At 40.4% G+C, this 21234-nt stretch overlaps 1 protein-coding gene across 4 annotated transcripts in view; it reads left to right on the top strand.

Moving 5' to 3' along the window:
* The window catches only part of CERS6 (ceramide synthase 6), a 322884-nt gene that overhangs the window by 72602 nt on the left and 229048 nt on the right, over positions 1-21234 (top strand). For all 4 annotated transcript variants that reach the window (XM_073807612.1, XM_019922828.3, XM_073807613.1 and 1 more), the window contains exon 2: positions 15584-15689. In XM_073807612.1, coding sequence (XP_073663713.1) covers positions 15584-15689 — 106 coding nt within the window. The remainder of the gene's footprint in view (positions 1-15583; positions 15690-21234) is intronic.

The raw sequence follows: 21234 nt of genomic DNA, 5'->3' as shown, positions 1-21234 counted from the left end.
TATAACATTGGAGAAAAGCTGATTATTAATAGCTCTTTTAACCTTTTGATATGTTGTTTTTCTCATGCAAAGGGAAGTAAACCAGCATCTGCCTGCTTTATGTGCCAGGCACTTTACGTCCACGTTTCATTTAATTCTTACGGCCCAGGTGGTGTAGTCACATCATTGGGAATCTGGCTCAGCGTGGTAAAATGATGAAGCTAATAATATCCCACAGCTAGTAAGTGGTCAACCAGGATTTGAACCCAGGATGGCCTATCTTTAAAGCCATTTAGTTTCTTTTTATATGATGAGGCTTCCTAATATAAACAGCAGATTCTTTGGAATGCAGGTGTTCCCACATCGTGTACAGTGGCCTGACAGTAGAGGGCTCTGAGTGGGAGAGGGAGGAAATAAGTGTCCTGGCCAGTCAGAAGCTCTTTAGTTTCTTATCCAGCGGCCACCAACAAACTCATATCAGCTGTGCTACAAAATCAAATGGCGGTAGATGACCGTTTGGCAGGAGCATCCTCAGGCTAAAGATTTTGAACAAGTGAGAACACTCTGTGCTGATTATTGAACCACCATCTCTCAGCTGTAAACCCACCCTTCTAATTTTGACTGTGGCTTGGGACTGAGGCTCTAACAACCACATTTCTCCTTTGCTAGCTCTTTCCCTGTAGTTTCTGCCAATATGGGACATTAGAGGGGCCTGCATGGCTGGAGGAGAGAGGTTGGAGGAGGGAGACCAGACCTACTTATCCTCTTTACTTACTTTCTTGCAAGTGTCACCTCAGCAGCAGTTCTTCACCCAGGAGAGGTGGTTTATTTTCAGCAATTGATTCCGGTTTCTTATTTACCCACCCTCACCCTCGGCCCCTGCCTAGAAGCAGCTGTGTTACATCCCCCTCAGAGGCATCATCCCCAGGTGGGGACTGCCCCCTCCTGAGGGCTCTGGGTCCAGCTTTTTGGAGGTCCCTCCCTCATCTCCACTCTCCCCTCTTTCCCTAGGGCTGTTGGCTGCTCTTCTTCCTCTGTGACCTCTCAGGGTCGCCTTTGTGTCTTTCAGTTCTCCTATACCAATTTAACTCATTCCTTGCATTAAATTCTCTCTGTCAGAATAACTTTCAGTTTCTGTTTTCCTGACTAGATCCTCGTGGACGCACACTCTCTCAGAGAGAACTCCTAAGCTGTGCTGAAGCGTGGTGTGAACACACACTGCCCACTGCTGACATGGGGGCGTCAGGCAGAAGTCCTAGCAGAACTTGAGGGATTTGCAGACAAATTTGTTAGGTTCACATTCCTCCCACACAATTCCATCCTGGGACAGCATGTTAAATATGAGAAAGGAATAGGAAAAGGCAGCCGACTGAGAGAAGCTGTCTATCCTAGAGTCCGATTTGCCCCTAGGTTTGGGGATGACATTGTTTCTGGGCCTCTGTTTCCTCACCTATGAATCTTTTTTTAAAAATAAATTTATTTATTTATTTTTGGCTGCGTTGGGTCTTCGTTGCTGCGTGCGGGCTTTCTCTAGTTGTGGTGAGCGGGGGCTACTCTTCGTTGCGGTGCGCGGGCTTCTCATCACGGTGGCTCCTCTTGTTGTGGAGCATGGGCTCTAGACACACGGGCTTCAATAGTTGTGGCACGCAGGCTCAGTAGTTGTGGCTCGTGGGCTCTAGAGTGCAGGCTCAGTAGTTGTGGCGCCCGGGCTTAGTTGCTCCGCAGCATGTGGGATCTTCCCAGACGAGGGCTTGAACCCGTGTCCCCTTCATTGGCAGGCGGATTCTTAACCACTGCACCACCAGGGAAGCCCCTCACCTATAAATCTTCATTAATGCTAATTACGGAGTCAGGTGAAGTTAGGAGAGTAAGAATACTTATGAAAAGTATGAAGCCTTGGATGAAAGTAAACTATCGTGATGATCAAGTAAACACTGCAGTGCTGTCGTTAGGCTTGATCTCTATGGGAAGGAGTTTGCTGAGGCCATAGGAGTCTTTGAGAGATATTGGGGTGGGGGCTTTTGGGGGCTGATGACCAGTCAGAGGACCTGCTCTGACCTGGCACTGTGATCAATGCAGTACGTATATTATCATTCAACTTATACCATTTTTTAGACAAAACTGATTTTGCTGATGTCAAGTCTGCTTTCTCCCTTCCTGTCAGTGTGCGATGGTGGCGTCCAGTCTGTTTTTTACAGTCTTCTTTGCTGGTGAAACAGGCACACGATAGGTAGTTGGTGTTAAAATTGGTGTTAGGCTGTCGAATTCTTCTGGGGGGAATTCTGGCATATTGGTAGATCATGACCTCAAATGAAAACCTTTATGAAACTCTCCTTCCTGAACTGCTCACTCTATTTTGAAATTCTGTTTTGAAAGTCGTTGTATTACTGTTAATTCACCCTTAGGCTCAAGGGCACTGTCTTCGTTACCTTCACACACACCCAGAAGTCTTCAGCGGTAGACCAGGGGTAAAATAAAACCAGGCATGGTTCATTGATGATCAAATCTTGTGGTTTTGAGGCACCAGTGGACAGTCCTTGTGATTCTGATATCTGGGCCAAAGGAAATGTTCACAGACCCGTGAGCATGTGTAACCAACTAAAGACAGAAATATTAGAGAGTGCAGCTCTTGAGTAGAGTAAGAGGGGTCTATATTGCATGCACCTTTACCCCTTAATTTTTAGTTCAAGTCACTGAAACACCGAACTCCTCTTTTGTAAAACAGTGATAAGAAAATCTGCTTGCATATCCCTTGGAGATACTTTGAAGATTGACTGAGAGGAAAGTGTGAAAGCACTTGGTGAATTGCAAGGCACCCGGCAAATGTAAGGAATTAAAGGATTAATGCGTTACAGGAAGGCTTGGAACTCTCCCAGACCTAACGTTTAGCTTTAGGGCCGATTTCGAGACAAATCTACCAGTACCAAGGTCCTGTAAGACAATCTGTCAGCAGACCTTGAAGACTTGCTTCTTGCACCTGTGCTCTCCTCGGCTGGTCATCTGAGGAAGATGAGTGATTAGGGATGCCTAGACCCCGTCACAGAGCCAGGATGAGGACAGTGACAAGGAAGGTGTCTGTAACAGTGCTGAGGGGGACAGTCAGAGGGAATTCTGAAGCACTCTGGCAGAGCTCTTGTTCTATGTGCTGGAAGCAGCAGTAAGAGATGGAGTTGCCGCAGTCGCACTCGGTAAGTTTAAGAGGCATAGCTGACAGTGGCAAATGCTATGAGGGCACCGTTGTATCCCTCACTGAGAGGTCCGGATGGCATCATTTTCAGTGTGCAAAGGAAAGCAGATTGAAAATAAAACCTTCCTCATACGTGTACAGTATTCCCCAGCGATTCACTGACCACTATGGTAATTTTATAAGCATCCTAATGCTGTGATAATGTCTTAAAGACTTTCCTGACTACAAGGTATTTTCGTATATAAATATATGCTGTATAGTTTTTCTTCTAATAAATATCTTAAATACCTTTTGCATCTTATTTTATGCAAAATGCAGGGGTATATTTTCCTTTGTTTAAGAGAAAGACACGATTTCTTTGAATTTTATGAACTTCACTTTTAATGGCTAGATTGTATGTTTCTTGAATAGTTGAACTCATGGTGAAATATCCGAAGTCCAGAGTTTTTGTTTATTTTTTCAGAATCCTGGAAATGTATAGCAAGCGGAGACAATTTTGACATTTTTCAAGTCAACTTGGGCTTTCCAAGAATCTCACTTCTTGGGGTGGGATAGGGAGGGTGGGCGGGAGATGCAAGAGGGAGGAGATATGGGGATATATGTATATGTACAGCTGATTCACTTTGTTATTATACAGCAGAAACTAACACACCATTGTAAAACAGTTATACTCCAATAAAGATGTTAAAAAAAAATCAGCTCTCAGCTGCTGACACTCAGTCTTTCTAGTCTCTGATCTGCACCTCTGATGAGATTGGAGTAGGCTAGACTGATGGGTCCCTTTTACTACAGCTGTTCCTGATTTAGCTGTAATTTTTGGAAAGCCTCTTGTGAATTTTTTTTTAACAATAGCAACAACAACAGCAAAGTCTCTCCCATGATTATTTATTAATAAAAACAGCCATTGTCTAAGGGTCTCTTCTACACCCTTAGAGAAAAGAATACAGTGAGATTCAGAAAAGAACCCTTAAAATGCTAAAAAATAAAAATTTAAAGTGAGGACAGAAAAAGATGGATGAGGAAGGGTTTGTGGGATCTGCACTGTTTATTCTTGAGGAGAGAAGAATGCAGGATGACTTCATCAGTGTTTTCAAATATTTGAGGAGGTTATTGACTGTACCATTTCTCCAGAGGGCTGAGAAAAGAGGAAATGGATTTATATTTCAGCTCGAAAGAATGATGCGGGAAGAACATTTTGAGTCAAACGTGATGAAAAACTAAACTAGGATACCAAGGGAAGATTTTTTTCCCTACTTTTTATTTTGAAATAATTATAGATTCACAGGAAATTGCAAAGAAATGTACAGGGAGGTTTCATGCTTGAAGGAAGTTTTTGAATGATCTCTCTAGAGAGAAAGTTTGGCTTGGAAAAAGGAGGCTGGACCAGGTGACATAGTAAGCTCTTAACTTTTCTGGGTCTTTCATGAATTTTTGCCATCCTTGTGTTTTTCCCATAAGTTTCCCACTACAGCTTACTGAGCAGCACAGACGAGAGGTCCTCCTAATGTGTGAAATGTATGCTCCTTGTAGTGAGAATTTAAGACCAGCCAGCACTTATTGAATATTTTCCAAATGTTGAATACTGTCAGTCTTCGCACATTCTGCAAAGTAGGTTTTATTGGCTCCATTTTTAAAATGTGGTAACTAGGGTTCAGAAATGTTAAAGAGCTTTCCAACATTCCAAGCTCAGAGCAGATTCACTTCGGATATGGGTTTGCTCGAAAGGAATTTTCCTTTCTACTCTACCTAGAAACAAATTCATATTTTTTCCCAAGGAGAGAATTGTCTTCTGCCTGCCTGCTGCTCTGCATGCCATCTTCCCCTATCTCTGTCCCTTTCCAGTTAGTCTCAAGATGCCAATGATTTAGAAATATTTCCCGACATGAACAGAGTGTAATTATGATTTTCATTATATAGATGAAGGAATAGAGAAGGTCTATGGCATTTCCAGGCACAGGCAGAAGCAATTATTTTCTGGAGGCATCTCAGAACTCTCTTGGAGTATTTAGTTAATGTTGGTAACATTTTTCTTGAAGTGATTTCATGCCATTTCATATATTCTGGTGTGCCATTGAACTTCATCCTTTTCTCTACTTGACAAGGTACTGAAATGGCATTTTATTTTTATTCTACATACTGTTCTCTCCCTTGTCTCAGTCACAGCGGAGTCCTTTGCTTCAAGAGGTCCATGGAATTAGCTGAATTGCGGCTGTCGTAGGGCTTTCCATGTTCAGTTTTGGTGTTACTGAGGTTTTGAGTCTTACCTGGCATAGAGACCATTCAGTTCATCTCTATTTTTAAAGCTGTTTATTTTTTATTTTTGGTGTTAAAAGTTTGCATCCTCATTTTAAGATGTTGAAAACCATAAGAAAGCATAAAAAAGAATGTTAAAGTAAGCCACGATCCTATTATCTGGCAATAGCCCATCTTCAACTTCTTTCATGTGTTAGAAATTTATATGTATAGAGAAGTAGTCAGCATATAAACATTATTGTACCTCTTGTTTCTGAGCTTTTTTCCATGTTATTAAATATTCAGTGAACACATGTAAAGGTTGTTTACCTTTAAAATAAATATAAAGCATACATATGACCAAACTTAAATAATACAGAAAAGTATAAAATGCAAATTAAGCTTCCTAACCCCCCAAAATTATCACTGTTAACGATTTCTCACTGCTCTTCCTGAAAACAGTGTTGTTTTTAAGTACACAAATGAGATATTATACTTGTTGTGCTGTATGTTGCCTTCTGCATTGACTATTATGTCTTGAAGCATAGCAGATCTACCTCATTCTGTCTTATGGAATTCCACTGTATGGATGTGCCGTATTTCATGTGGCTCCTTCTAATATCTGTTTCCTGTCTTTTTTGTTATTTTAAGCAGTACCGCAATCAACTTTATTTTAAAAAATGCCAGTATATCTGGGGGGTAAATTTCTAGGAGAAATATAACTAGTAATGCTCACAAGGCCTTAGGCAGTTCAACAATTTGCTAAATACTGGTAAATTGCCTTTCAAAGATTGCACCAGTTTAGACACCCACCAAGAGTTTACCAGAGTACCTGTTTCTTCTTACTCTTGCCAGTATTGGAATTTATCAAATTTAAAAATTTTTGGCAAATGGTACAGTGATAATGGTACAGTGTTTTGATATCAGGTTTTTTTTTTTACTTATCACTTTTTAAAATTAACATGGCTTTTCCAGCATCTGGAAGCCACCTGCATTCCTTGGCTCGTAGCCTTTCCTCCACCTTCAAAACCAGAAGCATAGTATCTTCCAGCCTCTCTCCTCTCTGACCCCTGCTTCCGCCATCTTTTTCTCTCTGGCATTCTTGTTCTCCAAATCCTCGGCTATATGTCGCATTATCAGCCCGAAGGGTATGAAATATTTATTTATTCTCACTGCCCAGATGATTTCATTAGTCTTATGGTTTTATGTGGCATCTGTAGGTTGATGACACCAAATTTGTATCTCTAGCCCAAACCTCTCCTGAACCCCAGACGACTCCATCCAACTGCCTACTTAGCATCTCCACGTATAAGCCTAATAGCTTATAAGCTTAACCTCACACTTACTAGCCCCAGACTAACTCTATCCTTCCAAGGGCTCAGGGCAAAGACCAGTCGGCATCCTTTATTCCTCTCTTCCCGTCTCATCGCACATTCAATCCAGTGCATGCTGTGAGCACAGCATTCAAGATAGTTTGAGGACTTGACCACAGCTCACCACCTCTTTTGCCACCACTCCCTTTGGGCCACTGTCATCTCTCGCCAGGATAACTGGAGCAACCCCCCAGTTGGCCTGGCTGCTCCCATTCTCGCTCCCCTTTAGTCAGTTCTCAGGAGAGGAGCCAGTAATTCTGTTTAAATATAAATCACTCATTTAGGTTTTCTTCTCAGAGTCCTGCAGTGGCTTCCTGCCTCACTCATGGTAAAAACCGAAGTCCTTCATGTAGTGCACGAGGTACGAAGATGTGGCTGCCTTGCTGCTCCGACCCCACCTTTCTCTTCTTGCTCTTCCTAACTCTGCTCTAGCCTCATTGGCCCTCTGGTTGTGTCTTCAACATCTCAGGCATACTCCTTTCTCTGGGCCTTTGCTCTTAGCTGCTGTTCCTTCCAGAATGTTCTTCCTCCACTTCTCTTCCTACTTGATTTCCTTACCTTCTTAGGAATCTGCTCACTTTCTCAGGAGCCTTCCCTGACCAGTCCGTTGAAAATTGCAACCCCACCTCATCCTTCTTAGCAGGCTTTCTTTTTCTCTACAGTACTTTTCACTATCTTGCATCACATGCATCACTTTATTTTTCATCTCTCTTCTTCCCCACTGGAATGTAAACTCCATAAAAGCAGGGAATTTTGTTCACTGCTGCATCCCCAACACTTAAAGCAGGGCTGACTCATCATAGGTACTCAGTGAGTCATTTGTTAGTGAATCATTAAGCTGTTTACCATTTTCCCTATTATAAAATGATGGTGCGTGAAAATCTTTCCATTTATGGCTTTCTTTTCTGTTTGACAGATTTCCCTAGATAAATACCTAAAAGTGAGATTTCTGAGTGAAGGTGTATGACTATATCACATTATTTTAACAGTGCCTTTTTAATCAAGTTTTATTATTTTAGGAAAAGGAGAAAATGTTGTTTTTATTAATAGATTATGTTAGGATTGACCAGGCCTAAATCTTGTCTAAACTATTTAAGTGTTAAGATTTTGAGGAGATCCTTTAACTTCTTTGAGATTTAGTTTATATTTCTGTAAAATGGGACTAAAATTTACTTCGAAGAGTTGTTGTTGGACTAAAAAAAAAAAAAGAATAAAACATTGCAAAGCACTTGACACTTAATAACTATCAATAAATATCAGTCTCCTGTCTCCATCCTGGCCATCTTTCCACTAAATGTGGAAGCAGCTTTATCTTAGAATTGTAGAATACACAGTCCCACACATACACCTACTCTCCCAGGCACATGCACCCATGTGTATCTAAACATGCACCCACGTAGCTTTCAATATCCAATCTATACTGTTCTCGTAAGTTTAACGTTTGTAATACTTTCTGTGACTGTAGCCATGGCACACCCGTAACTGGTTAATGTTGGAGCCTGTGGAGGTGCTGGTGGTCAAGCAATGAATTGAATCAGTCACCCCCTGTTCATTTCTTTTTTCTTGGATGTTCACTTGTTCATACTTAGGTTTCTTTCCAGCACAGTCTCGGGTGGGACATATGTTATTTCTCATAATTGGGTTTAAGTATTTAATCTGTTATTAATTGGTTGTGATTAATTTCAGAGACCTTCCAAGTACTTTTTATTTATCAATATATTGCCATTTCTGATGTTCTTCATTTTTTCCTGAGATCTAAGCTTCCCTCTGATTTTGCTTCCTTTCAGCCTAAAGAACTCTCTGTAGTATTATTGAAGTGGGGATCTGGTGGTAGACAAATTCCCTTTGTTTTCCTGTCACCTTCATTCTTTGAAGAAAAATTTTGCTGGACATAGAATTTTGGCATGACAATTTTTTTGGTTTTGATTTTGCTACCAGCACTTTAAAGGTGTTGTTTCACTGTCATTGAACCTCTGTGATGTCTGATAAGAAGTCCTTTGTTTTTCAAATTATTGTTCCCTGTGTATAATGTGCCATTTTGTTGGTGACTTTAAATATTTTCTCTTTATCTTTGGTTTCCATCAGTTTGACTGTGATTTTGTCTAGATTTTCCTTTTTTTGGAACTTATCTATTTCGGGGATTCTTGAGCTTCTTAAATCTGTATATTTATGTCTTTTATCAGACTTGGGAAGTTATAGACTATTATTTCTTTCTAGTACTAATATTTTCTTCTTCTTCCCCAGTCTGCCTCCTTTTTTCCTGGAACTCCAATTACCCATATGTTAGCCTTTTTGAAATTGTTCCACAGTGTGTGTTTCTTTACTTTGTCATTTTTTTTCTTTCTCTTTCTCAGATTGCATTATTTCCATTGCCCTATCTTCAGATTCACTGAATGTCTTTGCATGTCTTTACCCCTAAAATTGGGCCATATTTTCCTTGCTCTCTGTCAACATGTTAGATTGTATCCTGGACATTGTGAGAGTTATGTTGTAGAGATTCTGGATTTTTTTGCATTGCTCTGAAGAGTGTTGAGATGTCTTGTGTTAACAAGCAATTTACTCAGTTAGATTCAAATTGTAGCCTGTCAGGCCTGCAGTGGGCCATGGCTTCAATCTCCATTCAGTTCTTTAAACCTCAGCTCCTACCTGCTCTCAGTTTACCTTGTACATATGTGGTTTGAGGTCAGCCATAACTTCATTTATATGCAGAATTAGAGGTTGGCTTTTTTCTTTTGTGGTTCTCTAGCCACTATCTGATTTCCCCAGGCTCCTTTCCTGGTCCCTGCAGCTAGACAAGAGAGTGTGTTTTCCTGTCAAAGCTTTATCTGCTGCTGTGATTGATCTCAGAGTTGAGCTGCAAACTAAATATATAAATAAGTAAACGGGAGCTTGTTCTCTGCTGGTTTCCTGCTCCAGCTTTTTACTCCCCTCCAAAGTCTACTTGATTTTATTCCATCTCCAGAGCCCTCAAGTAGTTTGGTTTTGTTTTTAGGGGCTTGGCGTGTTTTGCAGAGTTTTTAAGGATGAAAAATTGATTTATTGGGAGCTCATTTCTCCATGTCAAAAACAGAATGCTTCTTTTAAGTATTTTTTAATCAGTATCTTGCCTGAGATAGCAGTAGATTCACATGCAGTTGTAAGAAAGAATACACTGAGAGCTCATGGTCCCTTCCCTACTTTCCCCCAATGGTAACCTTTTGTAAAACTATAGTATGACATCACTAGCAGGATATTGACATTGATACAATCTGTTAAGCTTACACAGATTTCCCCAGTTGTACGTTGTGTGCGTGTGATTTAATTCTGTACAGTTTTTATCACATGTGTAGGTCTGTGTGTCCACCACCACAGCCATCCAGCTACTTTGACAAGTGTAGGAAATGCTGGAGTCAGGAAGGACTAAGTCTCTGGCCATGCTCCCCACTGAAGATGATTACATAGTATTAAGTGATTAGAACTGACGTGTACCCTGTAAACAATTTTTTTTTTGATCACTCTCTTTTTCCATAGTGTAAAGGTGTTTGAGTGCAAGAATCACTTCATGTTTTGTGTATACCTTTAAGCACACCACAGCCTAGAGTGTACCTTGGTGCTCTGTGTAGAGACATTCAATTCATGTTTATAATACAAATACATGATGTTAAATAGAACTAAAAAGTAGGAATGTTTTAGGTGTTTTCTCTGCTTTTACATTGAGACTAGTATTTTTCAAAGCTTACATCCTTATATTTACTGTCAAATATGTTATACTATATGTAAGTACTTCATAGATGTTTGATCTTTTGAAGATGGTGTTGCTGCCTTTGATTAAAAAAGTAATTAGGTGAGCATTTCCTGGTAGAGGCAGTCATCAAAGCTCAAAAGTACATATTCCCTTTCAACTATTATATTTGTAGGTACTCTACCCCACCCTCTGTCTATCTCATTCTGTTTCTCTCTCTCCTACGACAACCCTTGTGAAAGACAGTTTTTGTGACCTTACTTCTGTTAGAGCCAGCACTGGAGAAAAAAAAAAATCCAGCGTTTCTCTAATGGACCATGACAGTAGGTGTTAAAATTACAGTAGTTTTGTCATGAGTTTTATTTGGTGTCTAATATGCTCTCTTTAAAAAAAAAAAATGCCAGCAGTGATACACAAATTCTTTGGAGAATAAACAAATAAAATTTTTATTTTCATATAATCTTACATAAGATATATATCATATATTATGTATATATATCATATAATACTTTTAGGAAGATAAAAATTATATCTTCTTTCTTCTCTCATTTGGGATTTGAAATTGATGTTTTCTGCCTCTCTTGTGAAATATTTTTTTAATTAATTTTTATTGGAGTCTGGTTGCTTTGCAATGTCGTGTTAGCCTCCACTGCACAACAGAACGAGTCAGCCATATGAATACAGATATCCCCTCCCTTTTGTACTTCCCTCCCATTTAGGTTACCACAGTGCATTAGGTAGAGTTCCCTGTGCTGTACAGTAGGAAGTTTTTTAAATCTTGGAAATTAAGTGTTTGGCTGTCTGTGCTAGATAAGTTGAAAAGAGAATGCCTAGGGAGAGGTTGGTAGGGCTGCTATGACGTTGTAGGGACAATGGAAATGATAGAAACAGCTTCTCGAGTTTGAGTGGTCAGTCTCCTACCCTCTGAGTCCCAAATGAGGACCCTGAGTAGATGTGGGTATTGAAAAAAAGAAGGAAAAAAAAAGGACAGGTATGAAAAAAAGAGGACGGGTACCTGCCATTGTATTTTAGCTGATTTGTTCATTCATTGATTAGGTATTCATTGAGTGCCCACAGTATGCCAGGCATTTCATAAAAATATTCTATGGCATAGTAACTTCTTTCAAAGCATTGAAATGGTTTGATTTATTGTACATACCCATCATGGACCATTTAAACTGTAGAAATCTTCAACCTTTACATTGAGATAAATTCTGTTAAATTTGTCTGTCACTCCTCACACCCCACCCCGCTCCACAAATCCTCAGAACTGGGGACTTAGCTTGGCCAGTAAATTAAGATGGGGAGCTGATGATAACATTGACCTTCCTGGGAAAGAAGTATCCTGTCCTCTGCTTCCCTTGCCCTGGAGGCAGAGGATACTTGCCTCTCTAACCCTCTCTGCAAAGTGCGGGTGGTGATAATCCTGCCTCATCTGGTTGAGGGAGAGTAAGTGGGTTGGTGTGTTAGGGTCCCCTGGAGATGGGAAGTGTCATTAAGGTCATTCCAGCCTCCATGAAAGAGACCACACACACAGGGAAGAGGGATACACATATACATAGCAACTCTTCCTGTGATAAGTGTGGGCATACCACCCTATAGGGCCGTGGAGATTGATGGGGGAGCTGGGGAGGTTTGAGTCCTGAGAGAAGGCCAGGTGTGGATGGGCTCAGAACCTGAAGGCATTGCTGGTGTGGACTCAGGTCTGAGGCTTGATGATGGGGCTTGCTAATTTATTGCCCAAATGGGGAACACTTAAATTATTGTGGCAGAATAGCAAGCAGGGATGCTTTTGTCAGTAAAGGTGGTACCATTAATAATGATTCTGGGACAACCAGACTGTGAGGGTAAACTGAGGTAAGTGGTTACTCTACCTGATGACCCTTGTGTTTTTCAGTTGCCTGTCTTGGTTTCTGGTCTCTTCTTTTTCGCTTGGTACTTTCGGAGCTTATTGAAGGCACATGGCTTGACACAATGTAGCTGAAGCTTAGTGTGTTGCTGGACCCAGAGAGTCACGGTGTGTAAATGCTGTGGTGGGAAACCATACACATGGCTCCCGTCAAAGATTTTAGACAAAGAGACCATGTAACATGGTGTTTTAACATATACGTGTGTTTGTACATACACACAACTTATGTACCTATGTAATTATTATAATTTTTTACATATGAGGACATCGGGCACAGAGAGATTAATTTCTGAAGCTAACTAAGGCTCTGTAGCCAGACAGTAGCAGAGATAATTCCCACCTATCCTTTAGACACTGCTTAAAAAATATGTTTACAGAGCATCATATATATTTGATAATTTTGATTATCAAAATTTCATAAGCTTGATGACCAAGGGATATGCCTTCTTCAAGATGCTGTTGTTATTAGTGCTGGAAATTTAGGGAAGAGTTTCAAAAAAGTGGTTTGAAGTTTAAAAGAGGAGGAGTGAGGTGTAAAACCTTATATTGTATAACATACTAAAAGAACCGCATAGCACAGGGACATCAGCTCAGTGCTTTGTGACTGCCTGGAGGGGTGGGATAGGGAGGGTGGGAGGGAGGGAGACGCAAGAGGGAAGAGATATGGGAACATATCTATATATATAACTGAGTCAGTTTGTTGTAAAGCAGAAACTAACACACCATTGTAAAGCAATTATACTCCAGTAAAGATGTTAAAAAAAAAGAACCTTTTTGAATGCTTTTGTATGTTACTGGGAGATGATAGCAAAGGTGAGCAAGTTGTTTTGAAGAGATTCTGTTGAGTGAATTTCTTGACTCTCCGAGCGTCTGCCCACGCATTGTTGTGGGACACAGAGCGATAGTCTGTTAACTTGTCCACAGTACTCACAACAATGATGGCAACAGTGAAAACACATTTACAGAAGATAGCCAGTTGATCAGATTTCTTGACCCTCTCCTGCGTATGCCTGGCATTGTCATGGCATATTCAGAGATGACGTGATCAGCCTTTGCATTTAGACTCTTCGCTCTTTAGAAGAAGAAAGCAGACCATGTACTAGAACAGGAGGTTGTTCCAAGGATGATGATGCCAAATTCCGAAAGGGAATTTGAATGCAGTGTTTCAGAAGTTGTGGGAATTGGGAAGACGAGGGAGGGCTGGGGAGAAATCCAACAGGGAAGAGTAGAAGGCAACCATTGGAAGTGTTGATTTTGGCTTTTATACCAAGCTAATTTTTACCTTTTTAAAAAAACTTTTGCTGATCTCATGTGTTTTCACACCCCGCATTATACCTTATGATGAAGAGGCAGATAACCATGAAGCAGGAAACTTTGTCAAGGGAACAGGTTCTGCACATTCTTCTGCTCATTGCCCATCAAACTTTATTTCTTTCCACTAGCTACATCCATAGCTCCACGATTACTGTTCACAGTGAAGACCCAAACTTATTTAAAAAAATACTACACTTCTCTTTAAGAAGGTAGGGGCATAGGTAACATGTTTTAGAAAATTTTATGTTACGAAGAACTGAGAATGCAAAAGTTTAGGAAAATTCCAGTTTCTAGATATACATACTAGGAAAGGGTGTTTATTCTTCCTAACTTCGTGCCAGAGAGCCCAATGAAACAGGATTTATATTGCATTTTCTGTGTGTATCTTTCCTGGTTTAGGCTTGCACGTATAGTTCTCCATTCTCCTGTTGGAATACATTTTTTTGTCTTTTACTTGAAATAGAACCCAGTGGGATATTATGTGTTACCATGTATGTAAACATCATTAGTCCCCCTTAAAAAAAATTCCTCCCTTGTCTACTGTTCTTTAACTCATTCATTATTATTAAAGAAGCCTCATCTAAGAATTACTCATGATCTGTTTTGTATATATGTATTTTTAATTTATTTGTTTTTATTTATTTATTTTTGGCTGCGTTGGGCCTTTGTTGTTATGCGTGGGCTTTCTCTAGTTGTGGCGAGCGGGGGCTACTCTTCATTGCGGTGTGCGGGCTTCTCATTGCGGTGGCTTCTTGTTGCGGAGCATGGGCTCTAGGTGCGCGGGCTTCAGTAGATGTGGCGCACGGGCTTAGTTGCTCCGCGGCATGTGGGATCTTCCCGGACCAGAGCTCGAACCCGTGTCCCCTGCATTGGCAGGCGGATTCTTAACCACTGCGCCACTGGGGAAGCCCCTGTTTTGTATATTTATCAGTTGCTTTTGGCCAACATTAAATTAATTTGGATCATACTTTCATATGTTATTATATTATTTGTATTTATAGAAAAAGTTAAATGTCACTACTAGAAAGGAACATGTATCGCACCTTATTTCTGGACCATTTAGTCTAAAACAACTGTAATGCTTTTCTTTTTAAAAAAGTTTTAGAGACATCATCATACTTTTGGGGCTCCATGCCCTCTACCTGCATCCCTCCCATGCCTCGTTCATACATCAAACACGGCCAGAAATGCAGCTAAGTCTTCCTGTTCTTCTTGACATAACCATTTGCTTACAATAAAAACGGTGTAGCTGATGCTTATAACCATTTCAGACTTTTCAGCTTGGCTGGGACATCGTGCTGTTTGACACCTTTCATGATTGTTTATGAGAAAGAAGCAAATAAGCATAGAGAATTTTAAGACGTCCTAAGGAATTGGGTCTGAACATAGCACACTTTGATCATAGAGACAAAAATGGCGAATTTTTGGACTAGGGTTGATCAAAAGCATACTTTCTGTATGTATAATCAGATGGTTAGTAAACACTTTCTTATAGTAAAAATATAACATGACTTGTTAGTAAGAAGAATGTAAATTGTCATTTCAAAATCGTGGTTTTTTGGTTTATGTATCTCACACAGATTTATATTTGTCATTTGATAGTCTTTCTATCTGTTCAGTCTCATTAGAACTTGAGTATCAGGAGGTTTCAATATTTTAAAAGGATTTTTTTTTTACTGTTACTGCTGCGAGATTAAAGGAGGAAAAAAAAAGTTAAATCTGCTTTAAAGGTACTGACATATGAATGTTGACAATGTCTACCCATAAAATTCTATCGACACTTTATTGGGACAGTTGAGTAATGTTTAACTGATGACATTAAGAACATCTATAGAGAGAATAACTTGTGTCTTTTTTTTTTTTTTTAGATTTGTAGCCAAACCATGTGCCATAGCCCTCAACATTCAGGCCAATGGACCACAAATAGCCCAGCCAAATGCCATTCTGGAAAAGGTTTTTACTGCAATTACAAAGGTATGATTGTCCTTTTCTGGGATATGAATTGTCATGACCACTGTTCTCAATCTGAAATCATTCAGTTCCTTCTCTCTTGGGTTTGAGAACTAACATTTGACTAGCCTCGTGTGTGAAAGTGTCCTCTCGGAAAGCACACAGGCATCGTGACTAGACCAAAAAGCGTAGAAGCCAAATACACGTGGGTGTGTTTGAGACCTGATTGTTTACTCCCAAGGTGATGTGAGGAGCTTGTCTGTGAGGCACAGTCCAGATTAGATGGTGGTTGGTCTAATTCTGTGCCTCTTAATCTCACGTGACATGAAGCAGTATGTATGTATAACAGTTGGATGGGACTTTGGGGAGAGCTGAGGAATATAATTAATGTATTGTGAGAAAAAGCGCCGGTTTGCTTATAACATTGTCCATATGTTCTAGCAGTTGTGGTACACAGGCAGGTGAACAAAAGGGAATAATGGAAGGAGAGAAGAGCTGCAATATGAAGACATGAGGAGCGAGGGTCAGGAGAGTTATAAAGTATAGATTCATTGTAAAGAAAACGGGAGAGGAGATGATCGCTCTGGTGAGAGTTAAAGTCCAAAGCAGGAATGGGAAGAGGAGGCAGGGAGGAAGACAGAGGGAAAGATCGCCATCCACTGCCAGCTGGTATTTCCTTAAGAACAAAAAGGGGAGGAAGACATAAGTCAGAAACCCTCAAGCTAAGGCCATAAAAAATTAAGCAAATCACAGCATCCAAAAACCTGATTCTTACTCATATTTCTCTCTTGTCTTACCCTTTCGTGGACAAGAAAGAAGAAAAGGAGCATAACAGTCTATGAGAAGTATCGTGTGTTCCTTTTCCCACTTTCATTTTTCTGGGAGAATTACTCAGACTTCTAAGATGTGATTTGGCCATGTTAAGCAAATTTTATTCCGTTTTTGGTATTTGTATTGCTAACATTTTGTATTGCTTCTCTCTTGTCTTAAGACTGTTAATTCAAATATTCAAACATGTTTGTTTATTTTATGTTCTTCGTTTCTGCCAGGATTCTCTAGGGTTTCCCCCTCTATTCTTTTAAAAATGGTATTTTTCCTGGAAAAGTGGAAGAAAGCACCTGGTGTTCTTAACATCTCTGCTAGGAAGAAGAGTAGAATAAATGGAATTTTAGGAAAAAGAGTAGAATAAATGGAATTTTAGTTTTGTGGGATGATTTTATTTATTTTTTATTTTTGGGGGGTTTAACATCTTTTTTTTAATATCTTTATTGGAGTATAATTGCTTTACAATGGTGTGTTAGTTTCTGCTTTATAACAAAGTGAATCAGTTATACATATACATATGTTCCCATATCTCTTCGCTCTTGTGTCTCCCTCCCTCCCGCCCTCCCTATCCCACCCATCTAGGTGGTCACAGAGCACCGAGCTGATCTCCCTGTGCTATGCGGCTGCTTCCCACTAGCTATCTATTTTATGTTTGGTAGTGTATATATGTCCATGCCACTGTCTCACTTTGTCTCAGCTTACCCTTCCCCCTCCCCATATCCTCAAGTCCTTTCTTTAGTAGGTCTGTGTCTTTATTCCCATCTTGCTCGTAGGTTCTTCATGACCTTTTTTTTTTTCCTTAGATTCCATATATATGTGTTAGCATACGGTATTTGTTTTTCTCTTTCTGACTTACTTCACTCTGTATGACAGACTCTAGGTCCATCCACCTCACTACAAATACCTCAGTTTTGTTTCTTTTTATGGCTGAGTAATATTCCATTGTATATATGTGCCACATCTTCTTTATCCATTCATCTGTTGATGGACACTTAGGTTGCTTCCATCTCCTGGCTATTGTAAATAGAGCTGCAATGAACATTTTGGTATATGACTCTTCTTGAATTATGGTTTTCTCAGGGTATATGCCCAGCAGTGGGATTGCTGGGTCGTATGGTAGTTCTATTTTTAGTTTTTTAAGGAACCTCCATACTGTTCTCCATAGTGGCTGTATCAATTTATGTCCCCACCAACAGTGCAAGAGGGTTCCCTTTTCTCCACACCCTCTACAGCATTTATTGTTTGTAGATTTTTTGACGATGGCCATTCTGACTGGTGTGAGATGATATCTCATTGTAGTTTTGATTTGCATTTCTCTAATGATTAGTGATGTTGAGCATCCTTTCATGTGTTTGTTGGCAGTCTGTATATCTTCTTTGGAGAAATGTCTATTTAGGTCTTTTGCCCATTTTTGGATTGGGTTGTTTTTTTTTTTTGATAGTGAGCTGCATGAGCTGCTTGTAAATTTTGGAGATGAATCCTTTGTCAGTTGCTTCATTTGCAAATATTTTCTCCCATTCTGAGGGTTGTCTTTTGGTCATGTTTATGGTTTCCTTTGCTGTGCAAAAGCTTTGAAGTTTCATTAGGTCCCATTTGTTTATTTTTGTTTTTATTTCCATTTCTCTAGGAGGTGTGTCAAAAAGGATCTTGCTGTGATTTATGTCATGGAGTGTTCTGCCTGTGTTTTCCTCTAAGAATTTGATAGTGTCTGGCCTTACATTTAGGTCTTTAATCCATTTTGAGTTTATTTTTGTGTATGGTGTTAGGGAGTGTTCTAATTTCATACTTTTACATGAAGCTGTCCAGTTTTCCCAGCACCACTTATTGAAGAGGCTGTCTTTTCTCCACTGTATATTCTTGCCTCCTTTATCAAAGATAAGGTGACCATATGTGCGTGGGTTTATCTCTGGGCTTTCTATCCTGTTCCATTGATCTATATTTCTGTTTTTGTGCCAGTACCATACTGTCTTGATTACTGTAGCTTTGTAGTTTAGTCTGAAGTCAGGGAGCCTGATTCCTCCAGCTCCATTTTTCGTTCTCAAGATTGCTTTGGCTATTCGGGGTCTTTTGTGTTTCCATACAAATTGTGAAATTTTTTGTTCTAGTTCTGTGAAAAATGCCAGTGGTAGTTTGATAGGGATTGCATTGAATCTGTAGATTGCTTTGGGTAGTAGAATCATTCTCACAATGTTGATTCTTCCAATCCAAGAACATGGTATATCTCTCCATCTATTTGTATCATCTTTAATTTCTTTCATCAGTGTCTTATAATTTTCTGCATACGTGTCTTTTTTCTCCTTAGGTAGGTTTATTCCTAGACGTGAGATGATTTTAGATTGCCAGTTTCTAACCTGAAGGGGCTCATATCCTATAGTGTTTAAAGGAAGAAAATGTTAAGAAGAAACTTGCATTTTTATTTAATATATCAGTTTACTGCAGCAAACACCTTTTACCCCTCTAGAAAAGCTGATGTGTAGGGAGTTACAAGGTTCATTTTTTTTAACGTGATGACAACATATTTGTATTTACCTTGTGAACTACTCTAAATGCATGAAAAATGAATTTTCTACCCAAATGTATACCTCCCTTTAGAAATCCTGCAGTGGACATTTTATTTCCCTTGCTTTGTGTTTATTATGGTTACTGGGGAAATTTTCTCTATAAAGGTAATGAAAGGATTTTGCAGGCAGGTTGACTGCTCTGGAGGATATTTGCTTCTAGCTAATTTTAATGATCATATTCTCTTGGTTTCCAAGGTGATTCTTTTGGAAGTTTCTACACGATTCAAGCAGAAGCCTCAGGTTTTGGACATAAATGCAGCCAAAGCTGGAACTATTTTTCCTTGAATTCTTTGTAGTTCTCCAGTGTTAGTTGTGAGATGAAAAAGTAACAGATCAGTTGACCAGAATACAAGTAGCAGGATTTGGAGACTTTGAACAGTGCTCGTCCAGCATTCTGGCCTTGGCCATGGTTCCAGGTCACCTTGGAGAAGGGCATGGTTATCATCTTTCAAGTGTGAAAACCCTTAAAATCTACTCCTTACAGGCCTGGCTATGTAAGTTTTGGAGGCCAGTGCAGAACTAAAATGCAGGGCCCCTTGTTCAGAAAGCACAAAAAAGTGCCATTAAAGGCATAAAAATAGAAAGCTTTTTCCTTTCTTGCACAGTCTCTTTCTCTCTTGACCTGTCCAGATTTTTTTTTAATTTGGTATTTAATGCCATGCCCCCTTAGGCATACACAAGAGGCAAGGGCAGATCCTGACAGGTACCCAGGAACGCCACCCTGTGATTTAATGCACACACAGCTGACTAGCTGCTGCTAGTCGCCAGCGGCTAGTTGCTAGCTCCTGGGCTAACATGTCTCCCCTTCTCTAGCCGGGGTAGAAGTTGAGACAGGCCTCTCCCCTTTCCATGGGCTCACTGTCCCAACCCACGGTGGACAGGGGACCTCCCAGTGTATTGCAGTCTCTGCTCCAAGACACACTAGGTACCTGGATTGGGGTAAGCAAGAGGCTAGTCCCCACTGAGCCATCCACCAAACGCACTGGGACACTGCCAGCCCAGGGTGCAGGTGGCATCCCTATACCCCACACTGAGACACCGTGGGGTGTGCATATCTAATCCCATCTCTTTCCGTGTTTGCACCCAGGGCAGCAGTAGTCACTAGGCAGGAGTGGGAAGGGGAAAGCTGGGGTCCCTGGGTAGCGGGGGACAGGGAAGTAAGTTACCCAGACTCATATGGGGGCAAGGCCGGGACTGTGTGTGAGCCAAGACTCCGAACCCCTGACACATGCTCCCCTATCCCAATGGACTTCATAAGCAAAACACCATTCCCATAACAAAATTATCAAGAATTTCAAGATGGCAACCAGAGAACTTTAAACCCCACATGCGAGCCCTTCTGAATCCAGATCCCTTTGTGAGTTCACTGGTCATGCGCCCTGACTGAGCAGTTCTCATCTATGAAATTAGCTGATAAATTTGAACTCCTTCATATTCTCCAGCAGTCTTTTCTTTTGCGGTAACATCTGCTTGTCTTTCTCACTCTTTTTTTTCCCTCTGTAAACCTAAAATTTTATAAATATTTCAGAGAACTTACCTCTATTGCAAAATAGTTGAAAGCATTGGTTTTTGACTCAGACCTGAGCAGTATATTGCAGTGATCCCCAACTTTTTTGGCACCAGGGACCGGTTTCATGGAAGACTGGGAGTGGGGGGAATGGTTTTGGGATGATTCAAGCACATTACATTTATTGTGAACTTTATTTCTATTATTCTTACATTGTAATATATAATGAAATAATTATACAACTCACCATAATGCAGAATCAGTGGGAGCCCTGAGCTTATTTTCACTTGCCACTCACTGATAGGGTTTTGATATGAGTCTGCAAGCAATTGATTTATTATGGTCTCTGTGCAGTCAAACCTCTCTGCTAATGATAATCTGTATTTGCAGCCACTCCCCAGCACTCACATCACTGCCTCAGCTCCACCTCAGATCATCAGGCATTAGATTCTCATAAGGAACACGCAACCTAGATCCCTCACACGCTCAGTTCACAGTAGGATTCACGCTACTATGAGAATCTAATGCTGCCACTGATCTGACAGGAGGAGGAACTCAGGCGGTAATGCGAGTGACGGGGAGCGGCTGTAAATACAGATGAAGCTTCACTCGTGCCTGCCGCTCACCTCCTGCTGTGCGGCCCAGTTCCTAACAGGCCGTGGACTGGTACTGGTCC

Source organism: Tursiops truncatus, chromosome 7 (assembly GCF_011762595.2).
Source record: "Tursiops truncatus isolate mTurTru1 chromosome 7, mTurTru1.mat.Y, whole genome shotgun sequence".
Lineage (NCBI taxonomy): Eukaryota > Metazoa > Chordata > Mammalia > Artiodactyla > Delphinidae > Tursiops > Tursiops truncatus.
Note: the sequence above shows the minus strand (reverse complement) of the source record. Positions and strands in the feature narration are given on the sequence as shown.